Below are 27658 nucleotides of genomic sequence, written 5' to 3'. Positions count from 1 at the left end.
TGAGGGAGACTCCAAGCACAGGGTCCAAGGTAATTCTCTTGTTAGTAATTAGGCTTTCTATGTTAGTGCAATACTTCAGGAAACCTTTAATTCTGTGCTCTTTCAATTCTAAGGAAGTAGACTTTTCATATTAATTTGATCTGTTCTCTAGTTCCAAGGTATGGCACATTACCTGTTCTGTCACATTAAATACATTCATTAAGGTTATCTAGCAAACATGTGGCTTAGTGCTATCCCAGGTCTCTGAGAAGGCATTACCCATTAGAAATCATTTCATAAAGCAAAAACATTCACAGCTGAAAAATGCACTGAACACAATAGAAAAGGAAAAAAATCACCATAACTGTATTCCAATAATCTTTCACTTTCTCATGTGTTTGAATAAAAATAACCTTAAGGGAATGGTTACACTTTATGGAGAACTAATGTGCAGTCTTCATTCTCCTTGAAGAGGTTGGACATAACTGGGTCCTCTTTGGCCTGTACGTTTTTCAGGTAATAGTTGACTATTTCACCATCGAGTTTGTACTGGTGGGGGATGCTTTCATAGGGCTTCAGGTCCAGGTCCAGCACAGAAACAGAGAAGGTGAATCTGGATTTGGATGTCAGTACCACAGGTCTTTGCTCAGAGCTGGAAAATAAAACCACATTGCACATCTGAGTCACTGAAACCAGTATTATTGATTTACGTGTCCCTTTACAGAAGTGACTCTAATGTTTATCTTAGAACTTTTGTGGGAGCTCAAGAAAATAAACTGCAGCTAATGTAGCACTTAGGAAATTATAGCTCCAGCTCTGCCAGTCCTGATGGGACCTTGCTGGCATATCTTCTTTTGATTTTCCTTTCAGCTTCCACACAACTTGAAGGCAAACTGTATTTAGTAAATCTAAGCTGTTTCTAGGTGGTGCATACAAAGCAACAGCCTTATTAACAGCAAAAGCAGAAAAGGGACTCCTACTTAGGTTCAAGATAATAAAACATTTAGTATGCTGTCCAAGCATGCTATGGGATGGAGGAGTTCTGAAGTCAGACATTGCACAAATCATGTCCATCACTAACACTTCACTGGAGAACTGCAGGACAAATGCAGAAAACAGCATTCTCTAAAAATAAAAGGGTTCTGGTGAAGCAAAGCCCCCTGCAGAAGAACAGATTAGCACTGCTGACACAAACCAAAAGGGATAATATTATGGCAAAGCCTCCTGCCTGACAGCCAAAGCTGTCACCTCTTGATTATTGCCTTGCTTTTATTCTAACTAGGCCATTAAAGGCAACTCAGCTTGAAAAATCTCTCCTATGAGAGCACCAAGGCAGAAAACCTGTACCTAGTTAAAACCATCCAGAGCTGCTATGAATAGTCAATTCAAAGTTTAAGAAGGGAATAAATATAAAACTTTGATCCTTTTGATCAACTTAAAACTCTTTAGAAAGAGACATTGGTCATAAATGTCTTAGAACTATACTAAAATTCTCACAGCCAAATATTTGGACACACCACCCCCCCATAACCCCCACACACTTTTTTTAAGTGACTGAATTGCCTGAACAGTACAAACATCCCAATTTCTAAACAACTGGAGCCATTCCAAAGCAGGTGCAGGCAGCTCTTACCATTCATCTTGCAGGCAGGGGGAAAGGGCAATCATGATGGAGCAGTCTTTAGCAGTCATTGCTATTCTGTACTGCTGCACCTGTACAACAGAAAATAACACACGTTTTCTCTTAGAGAGGTGTTTACCTGAGTAAAGCATCCTGTTCCTTACAAAAAGCAGCACTGCACCCCCTGTGTTGGTATGTTGGCACTTTAAGAGCTGGAAATTCTCTCTGGAACAGAAGGTTGGCAGGAGCAGATGCTTTTGCAGCATCTTGTATAAGAGTCACGTTTATTTCCTACAGATCATATTCCTAAAGGCCAAACAGCACCAGTTCCTGCAAATGCTTCCTCAGTCTAGAAAGCAAATAAACCATTTTTCTCTCAGGAACTGGTGCTACAAGCTTGTTTTTAACTGCTTCTGGTATAAAGATGCACCGTGACACAATGAAGAATTTTAACTGCACAGACCCTGACAAGCCAGAGGTGCTACCTCCATGTATTATCCAGCCCTTTCAGTGAGACAGAGGTTAATTAACACCGACAGACCAAACAACCTCAACAATGTGCCAAGTACCTTCGTTAATGCAAACGCCACTGTCCCGTCATCTTCCAGGGAAAGGTCCAGCAGCTTCTCATAAAACACTTCATTGTAAGGTCCATCTATCTGTAATGTACTTCTAAATAAATGTTAAAAGAAGATTTACAGACAGCCAAAACGATGTGCTGGTTTTCAGTGTGCTCTTTCCTCAGCAGCCCAGACACTCAGAACAACCCAACAATAAACAAATCCAAGTATTAACCCACTGCCAACCAACATCACAACAGTCCCTGCTATTCTCAAATCACTCAAGATTTGCTGCTGCTTAGGATCTGGGTTGTGTGGGGTTTTATAAATATGAATCATTCTTAATCCACTGCCATTTCTGTACCAGTGCAAAATTATGGGGTTTTTGCAAAAAAATGGGTAAGTTTCGAAATTTGTAGCAGTCTGCAGGAGCTGCAGAAGCCTTGCTGAAAATACATATATAAGAAATATATAATAATACCTTGAGATCTATTTTATATGTATATTATATTATTTTGTACAGAAAAAGTACTGGGGGCAAAGGCATGTCTGACAGGGCCCTGCTCCAACACCATGTGCTAATGAGGGTGTCCTGGGCTCCTTCTTTCCCCCTTTGAAGAGCTGAGCCCCTGCTGAGAAACTGAACCCTCCCAGGGGCGTTTGTCGCACACAAACCCCCCACAGATCAAAGAACACATTCTCCAGTGCTCTGCACAAGCAGCAGCAGTTCCTGAGCGAAGCCAGAGTGCCCTCGTGTGAGCACAGGAGAGGAACAGCACCCCAGTGGAGGCTGCTTGGAGCAATTATTACTGCACTAATAAGCCTTATTTGAGGAAAAAAACCACAGCAGCTTGCATTCATCATTGCAGAACATTATTACCCCTGCAGACATTCCCAGCTCTGCAGGTACTGGGGACTGGAGAAACCACCCCTTTCATTTGCAGTACCTTTCTGCAAATACACAACCTCAGTACTAAGAGAGCATTCTCCTCTCTTAGCCTGTTGTGAACGTTCCAAAATCATTAAAATTCAGGCCAAAGTGACCAACATCAGCTGGAAGTTCAGTTAGAAATTCAGAACGTGCAGTGCCACAGAGTGTGTGCACAGAGCCAATCCTGCCTGCAGTCCTGGTTACTCAGGACTGGAAAGGAAAGCCATCAAGTCTTACCTCTCTTCAGGAAATTCCTCCAAGTACTGTTCAACTCTACTGTACAAAGGATAGAGTCCTTCAATATCCAGCATGTCAAGCATCTGAGCCTGAAGGGTTTTATAAAGGAGACAACCCCTCGGTAAACCAGAGCTTTCCAACTTATGTTTACCTAAAAGAAAATGCATTTTAAAATAAGGCAGACACAAGTCTTAGCTTCAATTTGCCATTACATGTGCTTGTTTAGAAAATACTTTCAGTCCAGTCACAGGTAGGGGGAAACCTCAAAACACTTCAGTTTCCAAACAGAAGTGCAAGGTGCAGGTACTGACCTGCAGATTTAAACAGCTCATCTTGGACTGCAGGATAAAACACCTGATATTCAACTCTACAAACTACCTAAAAAAAACCCCACCAAAACACACCTACATCCACTGCAATCTACTCATTTTGAGTCCACAGGAGAAATGTCTCATCTGAGTTTGAAGCCACCACAAATTCACTTTGAACACTATCAACTGCTGACAGTAATGTAGCATGTCAGCTCTGGGGTCTTTTTTTATACAGTATCAAGAACTGTATTTGCTTTAATTTCTCTAAGACAGCTCTTCCTCCAGCACTACAACAAACCATGGGCAGTGAAAAAGGTCTTCCTCAAAAGCAGAGCAAAAAATGTGCTGTTTGTGTAATTAGGATAACTGGCAGCATCTTGAATAATTAGAGCTTATACAGAACTTATGCACTGAGGAATTAATTTAAAGTTTTCCCACTCTCACTTCCCATTGCTTTTCCCTCTGTTATTCAGACCTCTCTTCACACAGAGAAGAGCAGCTGAAGAAAAGAACATGGGCTGTGCCCTGGTGAGGGTTGACAGGAGGAGCAGAGAAAGGCAAAGTACGGGTATTGCAATAAACCAACCAAAGCAGCCCAACTTCATCACATACAACATAAAAATTCCCCACTTGTTTGGAATATCTATGATTGTTATCAGCTCAAACTGTTATTTCTTCCATTTTTCCTGTACCACCTCCTGAATTTATTTTTATTTATTTATTAGATACAGTACCGTAAGTGCTCACTACAACATTACATTATATTCACAACAATTATCTGGCAGCTACACAGCTCAGAAGTCTTTTTTTAAATGCCACCAGAATTCCCCTGTTTCCATCCTCATATGAGTATTTATAACCAAGAGACAAAGATCTGAATTGTTACATCAGACAAGGCTCTGAGAAACCTCTGGTGGAAGGTGTTCCTGCCCATGGCAGGGGGCTGGACTGGGTGGCCTGTAACATTCCAACCCACACCACTCTGGGATTCCATGAACAGTAAATTATGGACAGTTTTTACAAAATTATAGCCCTTACCATTTCTTACTAGCTCCTTATTAAAAGCACTTGCTTCACAGTAGCTTCTCCCTTGTGAAATGGGAACTGTCTTCATGTCGCCTGCCCTGCAGGTGTCGGTGCTACTCAGTAGCGCCATGGTGATCACGTGGATTAATTCCTTAACAATTGTCCTTGTGCAGTGGGGGCCACTGACCAGCCCGTTGGAAGGGAAAAAGAAAGGTTTTAAGTGACGAGCAAGTTCATTCCAGTCAGAGACACAGTCCTGGTCATCCTTACAGCCATAAATTAGTTCCCCATTCTGCAACAAGGAGAAAAAAAAGTCTTTAGGCACATCAGGAAGTCAAGTTATTCATACTGAGCTATTCAGAGCATCAAGTCTAATATTTTAAGCATAGAAAGTGTTATTACCTTAACAATCTGCATACAGACACACACATTCCCAATCTCTTAAAGATTTGTCCTCTTAAGTCTAATCAGAACCTGCAAGTAACAACCTCTGAATGAAAACCAAAACCACTGTTTAAATCAAGAGCTACTTTCCCAACTTAATGGCCTGTAAGGAATCAGAACAATACAGGTGAATGATACTTGGCACATTTTCCTATCATTTCTTTCTGAATAATGTCAGGAATGAAAAAGCACCATGTGAAAAACCCTTTTTTACCAGCCTAGACTGGCAAAGGGAAGGCTGTGAAAGGGGACAAGAAAAGATGTGACAGCTACATACTAGTACAAAAAGAGGGCAGCTCATAGAAGTTTAAGTAATTCAAATTGTTGATTCAATATTGGAAATAAATTGAAAGAATCTTGTTTCCTAGAATTAATCTGAAAATCTCCATAAATTATCAGTTATTGCTTCATATTTTTCCTACATGAGTGTCATGGAATGCCACTTTTTTCTTCCTCAGTGAGGCCTGCTATGCCATGAGCCTGCATCAGTGCTCTAACAGGAATCTAAAACAAAGTATTCGCAGCAATATGCCAAGTTCTCCATTTTCTTCTTCCTGAAGCAGTACATAAAGTTTTAAAACTTTGGTCACCTTAAGAGTCCTTTTCTATTAATTGCTCCTCAGTGATTCTTTCCCAGTAATTCATTCCCCAGGGAATGGTCACAGCCCCAAGTCTGCCAGAGCTTCAGGAGCATTTGGAAAATGCTCTCAGCCACAGGGTGGGATTGTTGGGGTGCCTGTGCAGGGCCAGAATTTAGACTTGGACAATCCCCATGGGTCCCTCTAACTCAGGATATTCTGAGTCAGTTAGATTTCAGATGAGGACAGAGAAATAATAATTACTCAGAATTAACAAAGAACTTCCCCATTTCCTCCTCTTGATGGGCTCCAACAGTGATGGTCTGATTAGGTAGGTTTGAAGGAAGATCTTGAATGTTTAGATGCTCAAGTCAAATTGTTTAAAATCCAAGGCAAAAAAGCAAGAAGAGATTTAACTGTTTACCTTAAATATTTTCAAGTTGTTCTGTGCCTCCTGTAATAAGCTCTTCAAAGCAAAGTGCATTCTTTGTTTATTTCTAGGGAAAACAAAGCCAAGAATGTTTCATCACAGCCTTTGCATGTTCACACCTGGCATGAGCACATGCACTGAGCACATTACTCACACTGAGGTCATGGCACAGGCAAAGTGAACTTCAGATCTGAGTACACTGAACAGCTCTTGGGTGCAATGTTATGCTGCAAAAGGCAGCTCTGATTGCTGAGATAGGTGTAAAGGGGGAAATAGCACCAGATATAATCGCTGTAAAGGTCCAGATAAGCCAGCATTGATCAACCATAATACCCCAGTGAAAGGCAAAGTAATCCAAGCAAGAAATCTGTAATGCAGATTTTTTTTTGGGGGGAGGGGGGCAAAACCACAGAATCCTTACCCTGAGAAGAGATCCAACGGGCAATATTTACTTGGTCGCTTCCATTTTCCATTGGCTACCTGTGGAAAACCCAGAGCACTGCTGTTACCCTCTCTACCTGGAACAGCTGCTCTACCATTTTAACAGTCAGGTGTGTGGCACTGACATCCTGCCTTCGGAGGTCAGGACGTTTAAACAACTTTGAACACAAAACTCATGACCACTGTGGGTGTTTCCCAGTCATTTTTAACTCAAGTCACTCAAACTACATTCACAAGGGAGAAAGGTCACATTAAATCTCAGGGAGTCACAGTCACACCGTTCCAGAGTCACAGCAGGCACAAGTCCATGAACTCCGTGCCTGTTACGTGCTGTTTGTTCTAAGTCACAGAATGCACTTGGTGAGCTGATCTGGGAAGGAAGTTCCACATCAGAGTTGACCCAATCACAGCATTCATAGTCCCCAAAGGCTGATATTGTATTTGTTTGCTTCCAGCTTCCCACAGAACTTGTTCCATCTCTCATTAACAAATTCACACCCAGCAACTCAGCTGTGTATCCTCCTACCAGCTTTAGTCATATCAGAGATTTGAGCAAGTTTCAACAGGAAAGCAAGCCTGGAACAGCAAATAGAGCACAGTACAGCCAAAGGAAAGAAGGGTGACTTAATGATTACCTTTAGATGCTGATGCATACAGTAACGACACACCTTGTGCTTTATCTCCTGTGAAACATGGCTGGAAAAAGGAATGAAGCCACACTTTGGCTAAAACAAACAAGCAAAATAAGATCGTAAATACAAATGTCTCTCTCTATAGAAATATAAAAGCATACAATATGCAAAGCTTTCCAGTTAAAGGAAAATTTTTAAAAATTATAAAAATTTCCAGCACTTAAAAGCTGAATTACTCCGGATTATTTTAAAGAATAATGACACACCAAACTGCTGTGGCCTACAGAAAAGCCTAGTAACACCTGGGAATTTCCCATGTTTCAAAAGATGGGGAATTAGAAGAGAGAGGGGGCTGTTTCCTCCTATGGGTCACAGTGAAAGCAGTGAGCTCTGCCTTCCCCCACTGCTGCAGTCCTTGAAAACTGCTGGGGCCAGAGTGTAGTTCAAGGAGACAAACAAGCCCCTCTGGCCTGAGGCTCTGTCCCCTGCACACCTTGATCTCGATGCAGAGGATGGGCCGGTGCTCGGCGAAGCGGAAGGGCTGCAGCCGCGTCAGGTTGGGAAGGCACATCGCGTAACCGCTCAGCGTGTCCATGTCCTTGTCACAGCGACACTCTGGGACAGACAACAACACAGGGAGATCAGCTCTGGGGTGTTTGCTCGCTCTGGAGCAGTCCCATTCACCAGGTGGGCCGTGGGAACAAGCGTGGAAGGACAGGACACACGGTTTATCAGCTTCAGCCAATTCTGCATTTGCACAAAGTTGCCCTCCCCATTATCAATGCCTGGTTTCAGTTTCCTCAAACCTGTCCCAAGAGCTGCTGTTAATGGCCAGCTCCCAGCTCATCCCAAGAAAGGTGAGGCCTGAAACAGCAAGGAAATGGACTGGCCAACAACAGATAAAGTGACTCATTCATATATTTATTCAAAGATATGATCTCCCCTTTTCTTACTATGCATGACCTACCATCCCTCAGCTGAGTCAAAAGAATCTGAAAATTTGCAGTAATATCATAAATTCAAGAGGCATTCTCCATAAAAATCCTTTGAAAACCTCTCTCCACGTGCATCCTTTGGGGCACAGAAAGGTCTGTGAGATTGTAGTTCAAAGTTAACAAGAGCACATACCCCCAGATTTTCAAGTACCTGTTACTAAACAGACACACAGAACACATGCTCCTGTTACAGTTTCCACTGCTAAGAAAAATGCCCACTCTGAAAAATATATTGCAATAGCAAAAATAAATCTGAGAAACCAAAGCCTCAGTCACCAGCCTGTCATGCCATACTGCTTCACCAGGATGAGCAAGAAGCCTTCTGTCTCCAACCAAATGTTGACGTTTGTTTTCTTTTTCTAAATTTAAGCAAAAGTACATCCTTCACACCTTCACAGCTGAAAGCCACTTGCCAAATCAGAAAGGCACAGAAATCTGAAGTATTAGAGAGGCTCTTTTGTATGTTACATAGGCTTATGTGAAGAGTAACATTGAAAAAAAAAATCCTTGAGGTTTGAAAAAAATTCCTGCTAAAAGTGAGATTCACTGTTGTGAAGCACCTGCCACTTCCCCACCACCACACTGCAATCCCCAGCAGCTGTGGACACACAAAGTTTAACTTTGAAAAATAAAACTAAATTCTATCATTCACTTCCACCAGAGTATCATTGGTTTTTAAACTTTTATTAGACACTATTAACTTTCCTCACTGGTTCTTGGCACTATGGAACTTTTACTCAAACAGGAGAGATCAACAATAGTGTCTCCTATGCTCACTATAAATTAATCCCTTTTTTTTTTTCCTGGATCAAAGGTATCAAAGCACTTGACCATAGTACTTTGATTTAACACTGTATTTATCTTCAAGGAGTTTTGCTAAAGCAGGAGTTTCTGGCCACTCTCAGGAACATTTGGGAACATAAAACACCACAAGGGTGTTTTGCCTATTTTAGAGCTATTACATTCTACTTTTAATTCCAGAACACAATCCATTTTTTCCACAACAAATTTTCAACTTATCATTGTCTAAATATTAAAAAAAGTTTCCTTATATTCTGTAGTGTGATGCTTTTTTTACTTTAGAACAAAGGAAAATGCTTTACAGCTTGAGGAAGCCCCATTCTAATCCCACCCCTGCCACTTACCTGGCCTCTCTGGCTGGATTTTCAAACACAGCTGTCTTACAAAATCTAAAGGCAGTTGAATAATTTCCTATTGGGGAACAAAAAAGAAAACATTTTAATGCAAAAATTAATACCCAGTTTGGGAGTCTTGAAATGGAACAGCAAATGTACACAAAGTACACTGAAGTATGCAGTCAGCAGCTTCTCCCTCTGGTTCACTCTGTGAACAGCTGTACCTGCAATCACATACAACACTTGCTCCTCTATAAAAACCAAGGACTAACTTAAATAAATGCATGACAAAGAGCATTTTCAGTGCAGGTTTAATGTGTGTGAAGGAACCTGCATCACTTTGTCCTTTCCACAAATGAAAAAGTCCCATGTCTCACATCCCACCCTTCCGAGGCAGAGCTGCGTAACTCAAGTTCCAGGTGAAGCTGTAACTTTTTCTCTTATCTGATGTTCAGTGAACAAGATCTGGCTGCCCTGAAGAACAGAGCAAGGGGAAAGGTGACCTCTGACTGCACAGAAACCTCAACAATTTAGATGAACCAGGTTTCTCCCCTTGTTTTGCAGTTAGTCTAAAAATCTCTCTCACACACACACCCTTCTTGCCTTGGGCAGAGCAAAGAAATGACCACACTTTTCTTCAGTAGCTTGAAATAGCCAAACCACTGAGTACAATCAATCACCTCATCAGCACAGAGCAGGCTCCCTGTTTGCATCCAAATGCTTCCTGTGTGCAAACCCTGTTAGTTCCTTTCACTGGCACTCAGTGTTCTCCCAAACACTTCAGTGTTTACAATGCCTAAGCCATTTATTTTAAAAACAAATCATTTACCCCATGGTGAACATAGTTCTCCCCAAAGAACTGCTTCATCACATGTTTTCCGAAGTCTACGATGTTTTGCAGATGGTGTAGTATTTCCTCTGGAGTCTGGAAGACAGAAATGTAGTAACTGAACTCCAAAATAATGATAACAACACTCCAGAACACACACCCATCCTGGTCAGTGATTTAACAAATAACTTCATTGCTGAGCTTGTCAGGTCAGTGCACACTGAAGTCAAACATGCTAAATTTCTTTCCCTACTGCCACCTCAGGGGCTGGGACAAACAGAAAAATGGTCAGAAGAGATGATTCTTCTTCAGTTTCAGGGGACAAAGGAGAGAGAAAGTGACAAAAGTGGAACAAGGGGAGACTGCTCGAGACCTACTCTGACCATTATTCTTAAAACAGCTCAGAGAACTCCAGCAGTCCAAAGAGGTGCCCAACAGCTGCAGAGCAGAAGAGGCTTGGAGTGTTACAAAATACATCATGGAGATTGGGAAGAATGGCTGCAAAGACTGAGCCATATTCCAAACCTTGGCATGAACAGGTACAAAACTTGCCATCTGTCCCAAATCCCACCCTAGCCAGTGAAAAATCTTACTGTAATGTGATATTCTGTAATTTCATAAGGAAAGTTTTCTATGAGACAAGATGCCAAAAGCTAGAAGCTCCATGAGTACTGGAAGCAGGACAGGGACAACTGCACAGTCAGACTTGGGCAGACTCTCACTCATTGAGGAGGGAGCAAAGGAGCTTTACAGCAACGTTATCCCATTCCCAGCACTCCGGCACACTCTGCTTCTCTGCAAGGTATTTCATTGTTACAATAGACAACGTCAAAGCTACTCTGTCCTTTTGTAACACACACACTCAAAAAACCCTCACAAAACCTCACAATAAGATTAAGTAGAGGAAAAGAAAATGCAACACTTGGGTACATGTTAGCAAATCAAAGAGGAAAAACAAGAGCAGGAGAAAAAATAATAAACAGAGCAGAGTAAGAGGAAATAAAATACTAGAGGACAACACCCAGACACTGACATAGCCTAGAGAAAGGAGGAAAGACCACATCCAGCACTAATCACAAATTACAACAGCCCCTTCTTTAACTTATGAATGGTGAGAAGGAACATTACACCATCTCATCAGTAACAGAAACCTCAGCTAATTCCCATTTACAGATGATTCTGACCTGGTTTGCTGACGTACACAGCACCCACAGGTTTGTGTTTGGTTTGGTTGGGGTTAACATATATACACACACTCTCACACTGAGAAATAAGCAGTTCATTAAAATTTACTGCTGTCACTTTTACTACATGGAAAGACTCACCAGTTACATTATTGAGTATTTTTCAATCATAACAATAAGGTAACAATGCACAATAATATCACCTTGTTCAATTACTGAATTATCTAATCCCAAATTCATAATTAAACACGTAATTAAATGTACAAAACAGCATCCAGACTTCTTTACCTTTCCTAAAGGAGTTAAACAGAAGAGACTGAGACCTATTTGTTCACATCTGAATTTCAGAGTGTGTATTACTAGAAAACATTTTGCTTGAACTGCTTCTTTCAGCATTGTTTACCTTGGATGACCTGTGATGTCATGCACAGAAACAGAACACTTCAGAACCTAATTTTGCTTAAGTCAGGAATACAGATTACTCAAAAAAAAAAAAAAAAAAAAAAAAAAACCACCACCCTACAACTTTTTCCCTGTCATTCTTTCTATGTGCAAGTTCATCCCAAAACTGATTCTCCAGGATTTGTTTACTGATCTGATGATAAAATATTTATTCTGTTCCGCTCCAAGAAAAAATGGTCCTTTAAAAAAATCAATCACCAGAATAAGTAAATATATTCAAATTACAAAACCTTCTATTTAGAGTGAATTGTGAAGTCTGCACACTCCCAATGCATGACAGATGCAAAACACTGGAGCCAGCTCTCCTCAACATGCAGCACTGGAATGTGTATGCCCAGCCTCAGTGCTGTGGTGGGTAACTGAAAAGTCACTTCCTGCCTTCCTTTGTGACTCTCTCATACTTTGTCAATTGTTTAAAAACAATTACTATGCAACAATCTCTTTGAATTTAAAATTTAAAAATTGAAAAACTAAAAAGGAAAAGGGGCAGGCATTCAGTGTTCTGTTTTCTTAAATAAACTGCAACAGACTGACTTTTTATGTAAAGTTGTGGTCTAGTCCTCTCCTGCTATACTAAAAATTGAGATAAGCACTGTTTCCTTTCTTCTGGTGCCCTGGACTCATCACTGTTCTTGTTAACACTAAACATTATTATCTTGGGCTGCTACCAAAGCACAAGATACATTTTTGAAATCCTGCCAATAAAAGCAGCTCAAAAATCTACTTCAATCATACTTTGATTTTACTAGACCTTTTTTCAAGTTAAATAGTAGCAGAAAGACCATCAAATAACTCTTATGCTGTGTTCACTAATTTTTCCTTCCTCTGTTTTAGTAACTTGTCCCTTGTAAAACTGAATGCTTTTCACATTCATCTTCCTGATTTAAAGCAATAAAATGCCCTTTCTAGATGTTGCTTACATTCATCCTTGTTTCTTTTTTCCTAAAATTAGGCAGACACACCAGTTCTCAGTAGAGCCCCAATGCTTTTTGTATTTCCCTCATCAGAACAACGTGTCACTGTGCCTCACAAAGCCCTGCTTCAGGGGCTGCTGCAACTCAAGCCATTCCCTGTATCTCTCAGGTAACACACCCTAAAGACTCCCCTCGAGGTTGAGGAAATGAAAGAATTTGAACCTTGTGCTCTCTTTTCTTATTTTTCTTCCTTGGAACTCTGTGTTTATGCTCCACCTTTGGTTTTTGATCATTTTTTATCCCTGCTAGAAGAAATCTAAAGTAACTCACTCCAGTTCCTTCTCGAGCAGGAAAACCTTTTTGTACCATGGAAGAAACTGTGAGATTGTGTCCTGCCAGGACACTAAATCACTCACTGACAAAGGGTATTCTGTGAACATTTCATGTGTTTGTTCAGATTCCATGGCTTTTTAGCTACTGAACAGGTGGTCAACAGCAGACCTTGACCATGACACCAGTTCTGTGTGGCTCCTGTTCTGTCCCACCTGGCTACAGCCAGGAAAACTCCTTTCTTCCTCAGCATCCCTGTGCTCCCATAGGTGGATATGGAGCATTTACACTGTGCCACAGCTGAAAGCTCTGCCCTCTGACACACAGCAGCCTCACACCCTGCCCCACACAGAGCTCTTGGTATCAGCACTCCCATCATCCCAGTTACATAAGACAACCTCAGATTTCCTCCTGTTGCCAAACCCCCTGAAACACAGGCACATTTCAAAACATCCATTTGTTCTTACTCCTGCCAGTCACAGCTCTTTCACAGGTTTCTTGTTTCTCCTCACACTGGCTATTAGTTTACCCAAGGGCATTCAGCAACAGGACAGGTTTAAATCTTACCTTATTCTGGTTGGGGGGGGACTTCAGAAACCGTAGCACCACACAGCGCTGGAGGAAAACAGGAAAGAATAGGGATTCATTAGCATTTATAAACACAATTGTCTGATTCCCCAATGTACCTCTCTGAGAAATTAAGGGGGAAAAAAACCCAGAAAAGCACATTTTAGATGGTTATTTCACTCAACATGAAATCAAATACGCCAGCTGAAATCAAACACAGCAATGTCTGCTGCCAGCTCTGCCATCAGTTTAACGAGGCAGCCACTCTGCACTTCCAGTCACTAAGTACACCAGGGAAATGCTCCCTTCGCTTACAGCACTGCTCTGAAAATCTGGGAAAGCTCACATGGAACCACAAACACCCCCACCATGGCATTTGTGCACCAAAGCTCCCCAGAAGAGACACAAGGCCCATTTCATTTACAGTATCAGCAGAGCATTACAAATTATTAAGGAGACACCATTACCAGCAGCAGCTACACAGCTGAACTTAACACTAAACCCTGGGGCTCATAAACTTCTGCAGAGTAAATACATAACACAAGAACAAATATAGCATGTTTCCAAGTATTCTACCTTAAAACCATAGGAAAACTCACTAATTTTTGTAATTTTTACAATTGTTATCAGTTTGTAACAACTCAGAAAGCTTGACACTTTACAAATTAAAATCAAAGTCTGACACGGTGTTAAGGCACCTGCTGCCTTAAAAGGCAACACACTGCCCTGCCTCTGGTCTGCCTAAATATCTGATCCTAGAGATACTTCCACTGATGTAGTTCTGCCTATTCAGGTACAACGGGATATTAACAAGTGGGCATTACAGAAGGTAGAGACAAACAGCTGTTTTCCAGTTCTCTCTTAGCCAGTCTGTCTCCATTTGGGCCTTCCCAAGACACCAAAAAGGATTACATCAATTTAAAGCACTGGCACAGAAGTGCATTCAGATTCACTGACAAAGACAATGCAGACAAAATGTCCCAGTTGTACTTCGTGTTTATGGAATCCAAGCTTTTTCCCTTCCAAATTATTTGCCATTAAAAAACTTCACATAGCATGACAGCACCAGATCTATTCCATATTTCAGAGCTGAAAGCTGTTTCTGCACATGCTGAGGGAGAGAGTTGCAGATATCTTTAATTACTAACATGGAGAGAAAGAGGAAAGAAGCAAAACTAATGGCAATATGCCATCCAAAACAATAACAAGACTAGGTCCAGGTTCAGACATTGCCACTGAAAGCCAGACAAGGCCCCTTCCAGATCTATAAAGTTTCACGTCACCATAAATCTCAGCATTCACCCACATCTGGAAAACACTCTCACAGTGCCCCAACAGTAAAGGAGATACCACCAGAGTGGTAATTACAGTCACGTGGATTTGACAAGATTCCTGGTGACATTTCCTCTCTCTCTCATTATGCCCTACACATGAGTAACAGAGCCCAGGCCTGATGAGCCTGTAGCTCTGTGTGCAGTGTGTTATTCTTACAGTGTTTCAACCATTTGGGTCTCCTACTTTAATTATTCATAAGTGGATCAGTGATGGAGTGATCTGATTATTACTTCTAATCTGTTCAGAATGATTTTGTAATCTTTCAAGGCTAGTGTAGATATTTATCTTTTAATCAGTTCCCAGCCAAGATTCCAACCAGTGCTCTGGAAAACTTGATTTGCTCTCACAGGACTCAGGACAGTATTTGTTCATCAGCAAGTCATTTCTGATTTGGCAAAATGACCAAAATTACATATGGCAAAAGAAGAACACGTTGCTGGCCTAAAGATGTCAAAAGGAAACACAACACTGTTCAAACAAAACTTCACAGATGCAATTAAACCAGCCAGCCCAAACTACATTTCAGTAAGACTATTAGATGATTAGAGGAAATAAAAAAACAAAACCATCCCCAAACAAAAACCCACCCCGAAACCAAACATCAAAAAACCCTCAATACACTTCTTTCCTGTTTTGAGGCAAGTTTCCAGCTAGATACATCCCTTTGTGCATTTCAACACCAGTTCCACAGCACCAAGGTTAACCCATCAGATGTCACAGATGCCAACTGCCTCAGAAGTATCACCACCAAAAATATTGGCCCACATTTTTCACACTATTGCATTTCTGATTCACTTGGCTGCTTCTTTACTTGGAAATACTGTAGGTGGTTGTTGCCATGAGGTTTTTTGTCAGTTATCTTAAAATGCCTTCAATTTTTTATATTTACAGATTGAACACCAAATATATGCCATACTTATCTGCATGCACAAGAATGGCCCAAATTCCAAAGGGAATGGGTCGTTGAAGAGGCTGTCACTACTCCTTAGCACTTTGAGTCAGATCAACTAGATCCTAATGCTCCCTACATTTCCTTCTCCACAACTAGTGGAAGGGCTTACAGAGGCACCTAGCACCACTTCCATCAAAGCACTGGCTCCATCAGAGTATTTAGTTAGCTGGATAACAGTGTCAGAGAGATAAAAAGACAAAAAAAGCAGGCTGCAAGCAAAGGGGAAAAAAAAGAAACTGCATGGATGTAGGCAAATGTAACACATAAAACAGTAAAAGGCTTCAAATCTTTTGATGTAAGATAAGTTAGAAAAATAATTAATTCAAAGGAAGAATTCTCTACTTTTTTTTTTAATCCCTGCACATGTTCAGTCTCCATTTAGTGACAAAAGACTAAAAATAACCAACCCATCAGAACATCACACACTACTGCTCCTACTCTCAAATAAGGAATTTAAGGACAACTCTCACATGCGAGCAGAGCAGCTTGATGGCAGATAACAATGTTCTTAGTGGCTCCAGGCCCATACTCGGCCTACAACAACAACCATTTCCAATTGTTACGGAAAGCTGAAAACAAACACCAGCAACAAGGATACCGAAACGTGCGTCTCTGAAAACACATCCACAAGCGCTGGGCCGGCGATGATGTAACCAGAGGCGTTCTGGGGCAGCACGATCCCCAGCCACAGCGTCTGGAGTCTGCAGCCCGCAGTTTACAGCCCCACCAAGAAAGGCAAACGCTTCTTTAGCACCCCATCATCAAACAATTGTTTGGGTTAGAGCAGAACAAAGTTAAGGACTGCCAACAGGGAGAGAAGGAGCCCTGGGAGGAGCTGTGAAAGTACTCAAAATTGGTGGCATCACAGAACCAGCGGTATGTGTACACACACAGCTCTTGTCCTCGTGTGTCCTGGGAAAAAAACAGTGTCCTGGGCTTGGTCCCCAAAAGCTTACCTGTAAGAATTTTTATTCTCCGGAGCAGTTACTACAGCTATTATATTAATCTTAATAAAATCCAAAAAATAAAGTAATCCTTGGTAGCTCGGCCAAAATAAGACTGGAATCAATCCAGGTACTTTAGATTAGGCAGTAGAATTATGAAACCAGGATAAAAGCTTACATTTGTTTCTTTACAGCCTGGTGTTTGATAATGACCTTATTCTATGACCTCACTGTCATAAAATGCAGGCCTCCTGAACTGGAGAGTTTTTAGAAGTTAAACACAACTGGGGCAAATCTATAATCTTGATATTCCCCTTCAGGGAACAACCTCGTTTGCATCACGGAGATTTTTTTCAGGTCTCTTGCTACATTAGTAACAAAAATCCAGTAAAAGTTGATGGCAGTGAAAGAAATAGGAAAAATTAAAATTAGCTCTACTGCTGGTAAAGTTGCTTAGACATACAGAAAGATGTATATTTTCCCTCTGCTCTTACCACCTCTGCTCACACGGGTTCAAAATAAGTTTCTGTAAAAAAATACGAAGAATTAGCCTGTCCAAACACAAAGCCTGGGAAACATCAGCTTCTCCTTTTCCAAATAAGCAGGTTCACGTCATTTGTTATTACTCTATTATTATTCTAAGCAGCTCACATTAACTGCTTTTGTCTGGAGGCAAAGCACTACTCTGACATCTCTCCTTCCGAAACTGGAAAAGATTCTCATCTCGTTGATTCCCAGCTTGGGCTCACATATGTGAGACCGACTGGTAGAGAACAAGACTCTGAGAAGCAACTTTTTAAGTCCCAAAAGGAACTCCACCCCCCTTCCCACACCCATCATCTCCCTCATTCCACAACACCTCATAAATTCTGGTATCTAAACACTCACCAGTATTTTTGCAGGCACTATCTGCAATTTTACATGACACAGTCACCTATCTGTTACTTAAAAAGGCACACAATACAGAAACAGATAAGAAAACCCATCTTTCTTTTAAAGTTGTGCGTATAAAAGTCACAAGTTTCCAATTATAAACATGGGTGAAACACTCTCAAAGACTGGTAACAAATCTTCTCTACAATTCTTACTCTGCTATTTTTTCCAACTAATTTCACACACCACCACCAGCCACTGCCAAAGGAGATGAAGATACAAAGTCAAATACTTTTGGGGAAAATAGGGTCTGTAAAGGCTCTGAATTTCTTTGTAACTGGTTACTTAATTCACTGTTTTGCTGACCCTGAAGAGTTACCAAGAACTTATCAAACACAGCTCTAAGGATGAACCTACCACTGCAGTTATTTAGTGCTCCCTAATCATTGTGGGTTTACAACAACCTACAGCAATGGCACCTACAGAAAGTACATTCTCATTAATCTAATTTCCAGTCCAAGGGAGGGAAACAAACTGAACACAGTGATATGCAAATACTGATTATTGACAGTTCCAAGGGTACTCAACATGAACTATGGAATTGTTTAGCTGATATTAAGCTACTCCTGCAGTAACACACTGAATGCAGAATTTGCCAACTAAAAAAAATTATTCTGACTTTTTTTATTCCAAATCTACATCCCATAACCCCTTCAATTCCAATTCTAGTTTTAGGGATTTGAACAGAAAACAATGGTTTTCTATTCAGAAAATGCCATTTCTGGGAAGGAGAAAAATGGACAAAGAAGTGCTATCTTCACATCTCAGAAAGGACAGTGACAGGGAGAGTGTGTCCCTCTGAGATATGGTAGACCTCAGTGAAAACATGCCCACCATGCTGCCCAGGGCACTTCAGCCAAAGCTTACCTTCATGATACTCAACATAAGACATTTTTAAAGGTCTCCTCATCCAGGGTCAGTGTGCTGTGCAATGTGAAGGGTTATGAGAGATGGAAACAAACTAAGTACTAGAAAATTTTGTAGCTTTTGAATTAAATACACTGGTAGTATTATACACAATTGTTTTCCAACTCAGTTTTGTTCTACATAAGGTGGGTAAGATCACACAAAACAAAGTGAGGAAAGCTACATTTCCTGCCTGTATGGAGGAAGTTTAGCAATTGCTCACCCATAGTGCAAAGAAGCATTCAGAAATAGGAACAATACTCTTTTATTTAGCACAGGAGTCCTTGAAGAACAATGGTTTTATTTCTTAACATGAATAAAGGATTTCTGGCATGGCATCTGGCTTTACACCATTCAATATGGCAAACCCTTATTTGCAAAGCAAACCCCCCATGACACTTGTTTTCTTTAGCACAGAGCTCACAGCTTGCATCAGACTTCAGGTGCTCATTACAATTTTTTTTTTTCTGCTTGGTTATGATCTTGATTCCCATGAGAGTCAAGCACTATCTCAGGTTTCACTTTATAGTTAAGCTTCTATAACCTTGCAATGCACAGATGGTACCAATTCCAAGAGAATTTAATGATTTCACTCGGCAAGAGTGAGGAGGAAATGTCTGCCCTTCAGCCAAAGCAGCTAATCAGAGCACCTGAAATGATATCAAGTGAAACACCCACTGGTATGAGGTGGAAACACATACCAGAGAGAGAACAGGATGAATAAACCCATTGATGCCTGGCCCTCAGTGTGCATTAGCACTGTCTGGGTAGCACAGCACATGGCCCTGACGTCCTTGCTGTGAAACAAGGAAAAATGGCCCTTAACATTTAAAAGCATATCAAATACCTCATCCATCTGTCAAACAGGTGAGTTGTACCAATCAGAACATAAAAACACATCCTAAGCTTCCTCCCTTTAAGCTGCTCTAAAGCCCCCTCTATCAGCAACACACACTTCCCAGCATTAAGCTGCCAAGTCATCTGATGTTATGCTGGGGAAACCAGGCATTCCAGGAAATTATTAATGGGGGGGAGGAAATAAAGAGTCAAAACAGTATGAGAATTAAGTTAAATAATTAAATGGACAGTTAGAACAAGTGAATAATTCTCAGCATCCAGAACAAGTGAACCAGAAGGCACCTAAGCAGGCCTTGTGCTCATGTAGAATCCAGTGACTGTTCCTTCCCGAGTAAAAGCAGGTCAGGGAGGACACTTCAAGGAGGTCAGAACACCTCCTTGGCACTTTATTCCATGTCACAGACAAACCCACTGAGGCAAAAGGAGCAGCCACTGAAAAGCTGGGAGGAAGGAAGAACCAAAGGAGTGAATAAAGTAGCATATCTTAGACTGAGCACTCCTACACAGCTTTGGGTCAGCCAGGCTTCTTTATCCAAAACAACCAGCCCACGGCCACTGTCAGCTGAGGGCAGAAACTCCATCACTGCATTACAAGCACTTGTAACAGACACAAAAGAAATATTTTTGAGATAACATCTTGATCTCAACTGCAAAAGGAACTCATTCAAGTTTGAGCCAGCACTGAACCCAACCAGAAAAAAAAAAACAGGATCATTTTTAATCAAGGCTAATGACTTTGTGAGCCTGACTGCAAAACTGGGATTTGTTTTACATTTTCACTGGATATAGACTTCAGCATTCTCAAAAGTCCCACAAAAAAAAAAAAAAAAAAAAAAAAAGAAAAAAAGAGAAAAAAGAAAAAGACCCAAAGTAAAGTTTGAATTTCCAAAATTTCCAAAGAAGGTCACCAAAAGACAAGTCTGCTCCAACACTCATTATTAGGAAAAGATAGCACCTCTGAAATAAGTATTCTGCAGGGAGGAGAGATGTGCTGCTGCTGCTGCAGTTAAATGATCACTGTCATATGGGATTAGTGTTAGACCACAGAGCTTCTGTCTCCCATCTCCATCCACACACATGCTGTGTTTCCCCATCTGCATCTACAAAACTTAAGGCACTCATACAAGAGAAGTTTTAATTGCTGCCTTTCTCCTCTCTCTCCTCTCTACATTCAGCCCTGCTACCCAGTGCCACCTTCCCTTTCACTTCATGTCAGACACTAAACCACTCTGCATTCAGAGCATCCTTCCAGTGCAGAAACCTGGTAAACACAAGAAAACTTTAAATGTAACTACTGGTACAATACTGAATTGAAATCCTGATACAGAATTAAAATTCCTTGATGCTGACTCAACCTAATAACTTGGGGGAAGCGTGTGTCAATAAAAAGTTTCACAGCTAATTCACAGAACTGGAAGTACTTTCAACTTTTAATTCTTTGTTTATAATAAAACCTTTGTAGATTGTACTCAAGTAGAGTTAGGTCAATTAGTTATGGCATCAACAATCACATTGTACCTGTTTAGCCAAAGAACTAAACACAAACAAATACAAATCTGTCTTTTTTTTTTTCATCCACTGACCATAGATGTGTATCTAAATATCAATTAGCCATGGTCCATGCAAGGAATTCTACAGTTTAATACAGGTGTTACAAAGGTTCCCAAATTCCAACTCAAACTGGCAATTGCCCTCTGTTCATAAAAACTTCATTGTTGCTCCCAGCAAGACAGGCATCTCTTCCTTTCTTTTCACTGATGACACACCCTGATCACATACCTGGCTTTTTCAACTGCTTTTCATAGCTGCTTCCGTCAATTCGGGCAGAAGCTCTTCCAGTTGTTTGCAACAAGTAAATAAAATGCAAAAAATCAAGAGCAATGACAACTAAGAAAGAAGGACTATTATCTTTAGTCATCAAGCTGTCTTCCTGTCCTTTTGTCTGAGCAGGCAAAAGATGTGCAGGTGTGGGAGCTTTATTAAACAATGTTTAGAGTTAGACACTGCTGAGATATGCACATGCCCAAAAAAATAAAAAATGCTGGAGAATCCAGGTCAAACAAATGCCCTATGAAATTTAAAATTAAAAAAAAAAAAAAAACCAAAAACAAAACAAACCCAAATATCAAACAGAAGAGGCAGAAAATTCTACAGAATCAAATGCAGAACTTCTCCCTACATTACATGACTGCCAAATCCACCAGCAGCAGGAATCAGCAAAGTTTGGAATGTAAATACTAGAATCTCATCAAGGAGACAAAAATGTTTAAGTTCAAGTAGTTCAAGTCTTACCATAACTATGCCTTTCCCAATTAGTCAAGTTTAAATCCAAGAAATAGAAGTTGCATTTCACTTTTTCTGGTAATATCTTTCTGTAAAAGGACCAAGAGACCAGAATGTGGCCATATTTAATCAGAGCAGTATTCAAAGAAGGCCATTATTAATATGCTATTGTATTTATAACCACAGGAACAGCAAAATTTCCCTAACTGAAGATTCTTTAATACAGGAATCATCAGCCTGTTCTATTTTTCCATGAAATCAAGACATATATAGATATTAATGAAAAAAAAAACCCAATCAGAACACAACTGAACAAAAAACAGAACACTACTTTTTAAAAATTTGCTTTATAGTCAGCAATCTGGAATTTCTCAGGAACAACTCGGAAGTTTGGGGGGTGTCAGTACTTACACAAACTTCAATAGCACAAAATAGATTCGGGCAACTCTACACAGAAAAACAACAGAAGAAACAGGCCACACAAGTTTTGGGACATGTACAAAATGACATCATCAGAAAAAGCACCTTAAGAAGATTCTCTCAGCGAGACAGCAATTAATGATCAGCATCATCCCTTTGTGCCAAACAAGACCAGAGGAAAGCTGCAGATAATTAAGTCATTCTAACTAGAAGCTTTCTACTCTTTCAGCAACACCCTTCTGTCTAAACATACAATCCTGTCCTCTCTTCAAGTAAGTTTATTGCAACATTACTGAACTTGTCATTATTCTTATAAACAAAACAATCAACAGCCACAGGAAAACTATTCCATAATGCAAAGGCGCTACGAGGAACAATTATCTACCCTGATTTGACACAAATGCCCTTCTCATAGAGTTATCTCAAAGTCGCCCTCCCCTCTGTGCAGAAAGTGACTTCCTACACATGCTTTGCAGCCATCATAATGCAGGTGCCAGCAGAAGCAGCTACAGATGCAATGAAAGCAGAGACTGCTGCTAAAACACAAGATCCCCTTCTCTCCCTGCACCTCTGCTCACTACAGTCCCCTGTGCAGCCAGCACAAGGATTGGGAAGGATGCTTCTAAAGTAGCACTGGACAGCCTCCATCTTTACCACAGGTCTTGAAGGGAAAGTAAATATCACAGAGAAGAGACATATTATTTGTTTACTACAGGCACCAATTTTGAGAATCTTCTGCAATCTTCATTACCTGGCTTGACTCCCTCATCCAGACTCCTTAGCTATGCTTAAGCTTTCCCTTCCCGTCTCCATCTTCCCTCCTTTCCCTTTTCCTACTTACAAGCTCACAGCTGCTCTGGAGATGGTTTATGCATTTACTAATTAAGTCCTGTACCAAAACCCAAAGATATCTGCTGGAGCTGCAAACATTCCAAGACGTGGAGTAGATGAACACTAATAATCCAGGCATCTCAAGCCATAAACCACAACCTTTTGCAACAACATGACAAGGTTGTTCTAGACTATCTCACTGAATAAAAACCAAGCTGGAGGAAAAAGCCTCCTATTTTCCACTTCCCCATACTCACCCTGAAATGCAAGTTTAATGTTCAAATGTATTTCAAAATTAGGCTTTTGGTTACCACAGTATCCCAACACACAAGAAGTAAAACAGAGGCCGGGAGGAATGTACATACTTCATGTCATAGAGCAACTACTACAGACTACAAGCACATGTTTCAACGGCAGAAAGAAATCCAAGTTATTATTCCTAGAGTTGCTTACACTACTTTCTACAAACACCTACTGAAGCCTTTTGAAATGAAGTGTTAAGTGTCCCATAAGAGCAAACAACTGACTGAAGTGCAGAAGTCCAAAGGAGGATTTCCAGCTCACTTCTGATCTGAGCTGCAGAAAGACACAACAGCTAACCAGGAGATAACTCTTCTGCAGCAGTTCCTCTGAACCCTCTCCACTGCTCACGAGCAGGGAAGAGAAAGGAAAGCACTGCTTCACTCTCTTTTTAAATCTGAAGCCAAATTTGAAGCAGAAGGAGCAACTCTCCAATAAAAACTCAGGGAAAAAGAGACCTCTTTTCTAAACTACCTGGATGGCTGTGATGGTGCTTGGTTGGGGGTTTGTGGAGCTGTATCTGTATCTGTCCTGCAGCACAGATGTCTCACCAACACCTCAGAGTTACCAGCTGTATTTCACACTAGAATCACGAGGTAGCAAAGTTGTCTGATCATTCTAGCACTTCAGCAGACTGCAAGACTACACAAAGGCCTTTCAGCCACAATTCAGTTTCAATTTGACTTAATTCATTCACAGCTTCAATAAAAACCAAAAGGAAAAGCCTGACTACCAGAGAAATTTGTACCATAATTCTGTACATCTTCTGGAATTTCAGATTCTCCAGAACTGAAACTTTAAAAATTCATGACAGCAGAAGTTTGAGTGCTCATCAAGCAAGCAAGCACAGAGCTCCAGTGATAATAATGGGAACTGGAAATGCTCGGCAGGCATTCCATCTTTATTCACCAGATCACTGTCAAAATGCTGCCAAACTAATTAAAGTAACTCTAGAAAACTGCCACAGTAAGAAGAGACGTGTTGAGTAGCCCATGCTGTGCCTCAGGATCCTTATCCTGCACTGGAGGGAAAGGAACAGAGATGCACTTGCAGTGATTTCAGCACACAGTGAGACTCCTGTCACTGTTACATCCTGCAGGATTAATAACCAGCAAGAGGAAAAAGTGCAGCAAGCACTGACAGCACTTTCATGGAAACAACAGAGCCCGTTCCACAGGATGCCAGCATCCCACTGCCAGACAAAGCTTTGTCTGGATGCACTGGAAAAGCGGCTGTGTGTCGCCTGCGTCCAGGGCTTATCAGCTCACTGCCAGCAGAGCTGTTTGTTGGGCATGTGACTTTTCCATGACCAACTTTTTAATTTGGTACTGTACTGGATTAACAATGCGTTACATTCATGTCTTAAAGGGCAACCTACAGGGAATGGAGCAACCCCAGGAACTAAGCAGAGTCTTAAACACGGGAGAGCACCCTGTGATGACAGGGGCCTTATAGCCCTTTCTGTCCATCCCCAAGCCAGCCAAAGCCCTCACAGGCAGGAATGGGAGTGTCCAGCCAGGCTGCCCACCCCAGCCCACACACCCTGCACTGCAGACATGACCTTGCACAGGGCTCTTATCAGCGCTCCAAGGAGCAGTGCGAGAGCAGGAGCTCAAACACAACACCCCAGACCTCGTTTTCTGAGAGGCAAAGCAGCTCATGCCCTCTTCTCCAAAAGGACAGGGATTCACTTTTTTGTTCCAGTTTAAAAAACAAAACTTCTCAAATTTTCCGGAAGCAAGGAAGAGAGGCTTAGACCAAGAGAAGTAGGCAGCAGCTTTCTCTCCACATTTCAAAACACCACTACACATCAGAACATGGAAACAACAAGCACATGCACTGTTCCAATCTGGCCTCTCACTGGTATCTGAGCAGCCATTCATGTCTCTCCCACCACCACCAAGTCCCTATCCCCTCCTCTTGCACTGATACACAAAAAACATGAACTGGGAAGCTACAGAATGAAGTGAGGACAGTCAAAATGTCTTAGCTGGGCTGCTGATCCATCCACACAAACCTGAGAATAACTTAACACCAGATCACAAGAACGATGATTAATGGTGCAAGCATATCCTGTTCCTAAGAGGCACAAAGTTACAATTAGCATCTAAATAGTATTTATAGGCTTCAAGTTTACCAGACTTTGTCATCAGTAGACACAAAGATCCAAAATGTAAGCTTTACTCTTTCAAAGTTGTCTATAAAGGAAAAATTGTATCTATTTCACTTTCACTCTATCTTAAAAAAGTTTTAGCATCTTGTTAAAAAGAGAACTGGCACACTCAGCAGCTATTCTGAATCACTGGCTGACTTCCTCACTTTCCACATCTTTAAAGATAATCACAATTACATCACTAATAATCCATTATTTATCCTGACTCCCGTCATCCAGTGACTGAGTAGTTTCTACACTGCCTTTTTCAAAGTTAAATGTGACAGGAAACAAATTCATACATGTTCCTCCTACACCAAAATTTGCTTTTAAATAGTATTTGATATAAATAAAAAGGGGTGGGGGGGAAGCCAGAGCCACAGAAGTGCCTCTACTAAAGTTTGGAGAGCACCACAAGATTTCTAGCATTTTCTCAGGCTTGGTATTTGTTAATATTTTACATCCAATTCATACTTATAACACAGAAAGCAAACATTAAAATAACGCAGTATTTTCAATCATTCATTTAGACATAATTTTTAAAAAATTATTCTCAAGATTGAACTCTTATTATAGCTCTTTTTCTACAAAAAATCCTCCATTTCAACATTCTGGCTCTGCTGAGTTTTGATCTATGAATCATCAAGAACATTCTGTGGCAAATCCAGATCAGCTTTTAAACTAAAATACAAATACATCTTTAAAGCACAAACACGGCCACAGGCATTTTTTAGAAAATTAATAAATTCCTTCAAGAGGCATGTATCCCAATATATTAAGTAAATAATGCACGTGCAAGGGGAGCACGAATACAGTCAGCATAAACTGACACAGAGTGTGCTTGATTGGATTCAGCTTCGTTTAATCATTCATCCTTCAAGTGCTGAATCTATCATACTGGTATTTTTTAATAAAATACACCTCCATCCCCCGTGGCCCCCTCCCACCCAAAAAAACCCCAGACAAACAAAAAGGGGGAAAAAATCAACAAAACAAAAAAAGAGACCAACAGGTACATGGGAAAATGGGGATGAAGTGACCGGCGGGATCACATCACAGCAGCTCCGTGGCAAAGCCAAAAACCTAAATTAGAGTCGGGAACCCGGCCCAGCACTGCAGCGAGTGCTCAAACCCCTCACAGAGCCAGAGTGGGTGACAAAGGGAAAAACACGCCTTCATCAGCTCGCTTTCTCCTGTCACATCACCCACACCCGGGAATGATGATAGAAAAGGCGAATTTTTAGCTCTTTTCCTCACAGCTCCCATCTCCAGGAGGCAGCTGCCCGGCCATCGGCTGCCGTCCCTCCCATCCTTGCTGGCCGTGACGGAGGACCCGGAGAAACGCCCGCTCATCTTCCCCACGGGACGGGCCCGACCTCCCCGGGACAGAAAACTCCTCCGGGAAAGAAAGCAGCGAGGGCGGGCGGTGGGGCCGAGCGGCCGCTCCCGCCGGGCCGCCCCCTTCACGCGGGCCCGGCTTGGGGCTCCCCCCTACCTGGCAGTGTGAGACGACGAGGCTCTGGTTGCCTTCGCCATGGTACTTCCATTCATTCTCATCCATCTTCTCCACTTCCATGCCCGGCCCGGGCCGCGCGGAGGGCAGGAGCAGCCGCCGGCCCCGCCGCCTCACGCCGCCACCATCGCGGCTGCGCCGCCCGCCCTCAGCCGCGGGAAGTCCCGCCCGCCGCGGCGCCATCTTGGAGCCGGGCAGCGCCGCCGCTGCCGCCATGGCGGGGCCGGGCAGCGCGGCCGCGGGACCCCTCAGGCGCCGCCCGGGCAGAACCGGCGGAAAAGCATCATCTGCCTCCGAGAACGGCCGGTCAAAGGGGATGCTCTGCTCTGCAATGGTCTCATCTTCACTCCTGTGTGTAGTTTTGGGCACCACACTATATAAAAAGGGACTAAGCTGTTAGAGAGCATCCAAAGGAGGCCATAGGGATGCAGAAAGACCGGGAGGGAAAGGCTTTTGAGGAGCAGCTGAGGGCCCTCGGTTTGTTCAGCCTAGAGAGAAGGAGACTGGGGGGAGACCTCATCTTTATCAGTAACCCACCCGGAGTGGGGTCGGGCACTGAACAGCCTCCCCTCGGTCACAGCCCCGAGGCTGACAGAGCTCAAGGAGAGTTTGGACAATGCTCTC

General features: G+C 41.8%; 1 protein-coding gene across 2 annotated transcripts; it reads right to left on the bottom strand.

Annotated features, from left to right (window-relative positions):
- Window positions 1-320: 320 nt before the first annotated feature.
- On the bottom strand, window positions 321-27146 carry IPPK (inositol-pentakisphosphate 2-kinase). 2 transcript variants are annotated; one of them, XM_053989007.1, is made up of 13 exons: window positions 27017-27146; window positions 13608-13655; window positions 10151-10246; window positions 9331-9397; window positions 7684-7805; window positions 7194-7283; window positions 6539-6597; window positions 6112-6184; window positions 4678-4957; window positions 3329-3479; window positions 2170-2272; window positions 1613-1692; window positions 321-631 (listed from the first exon to the last, which is right to left on the bottom strand). In XM_053989007.1, exons 1-13 carry the CDS (start codon window positions 27095-27097, stop codon window positions 406-408), a joined length of 1476 nt encoding a protein of 491 aa, XP_053844982.1. In that variant the 5' UTR covers window positions 27098-27146; the 3' UTR covers window positions 321-405. The 2 variants fall into 2 exon arrangements, with proteins under 2 accessions (XP_053844982.1, XP_053844983.1); XM_053989008.1 differs by lacking the exon at window positions 27017-27146 and adding an exon at window positions 25507-25552.
- Between the last annotated feature and the right edge of the window lie 512 nt (window positions 27147-27658).

The sequence above is a fragment of the Vidua macroura genome, chromosome 13 (assembly GCF_024509145.1).
Source record: "Vidua macroura isolate BioBank_ID:100142 chromosome 13, ASM2450914v1, whole genome shotgun sequence".
In the NCBI taxonomy this organism is placed as follows: domain Eukaryota; kingdom Metazoa; phylum Chordata; class Aves; order Passeriformes; family Viduidae; genus Vidua; species Vidua macroura.
The sequence above is the reverse complement of the archived record's forward strand: the minus strand, read 5'-3'. Positions and strand labels throughout refer to the sequence as shown.

Excerpts from the sequence above, each read along its gene's own strand:
- IPPK (XM_053989007.1), bottom strand. The coding sequence starts at position 27,097 with ATGGAAGTGGAGAAGATGGATGAGAATGAATGGAAGTACCATGGCGAA. Across the intron at positions 9,398-10,150 it reads AGAACTATGTTCACCATGGG|GAAATTATTCAACTGCCTTT; the intron begins GTAAATGATTTG and ends GTTCCCCAATAG. Across the intron at positions 7,806-9,330 it reads AATCCAGCCAGAGAGGCCAG|AGTGTCGCTGTGACAAGGAC; the intron begins GTAAGTGGCAGG and ends TGTCTGTCCCAG.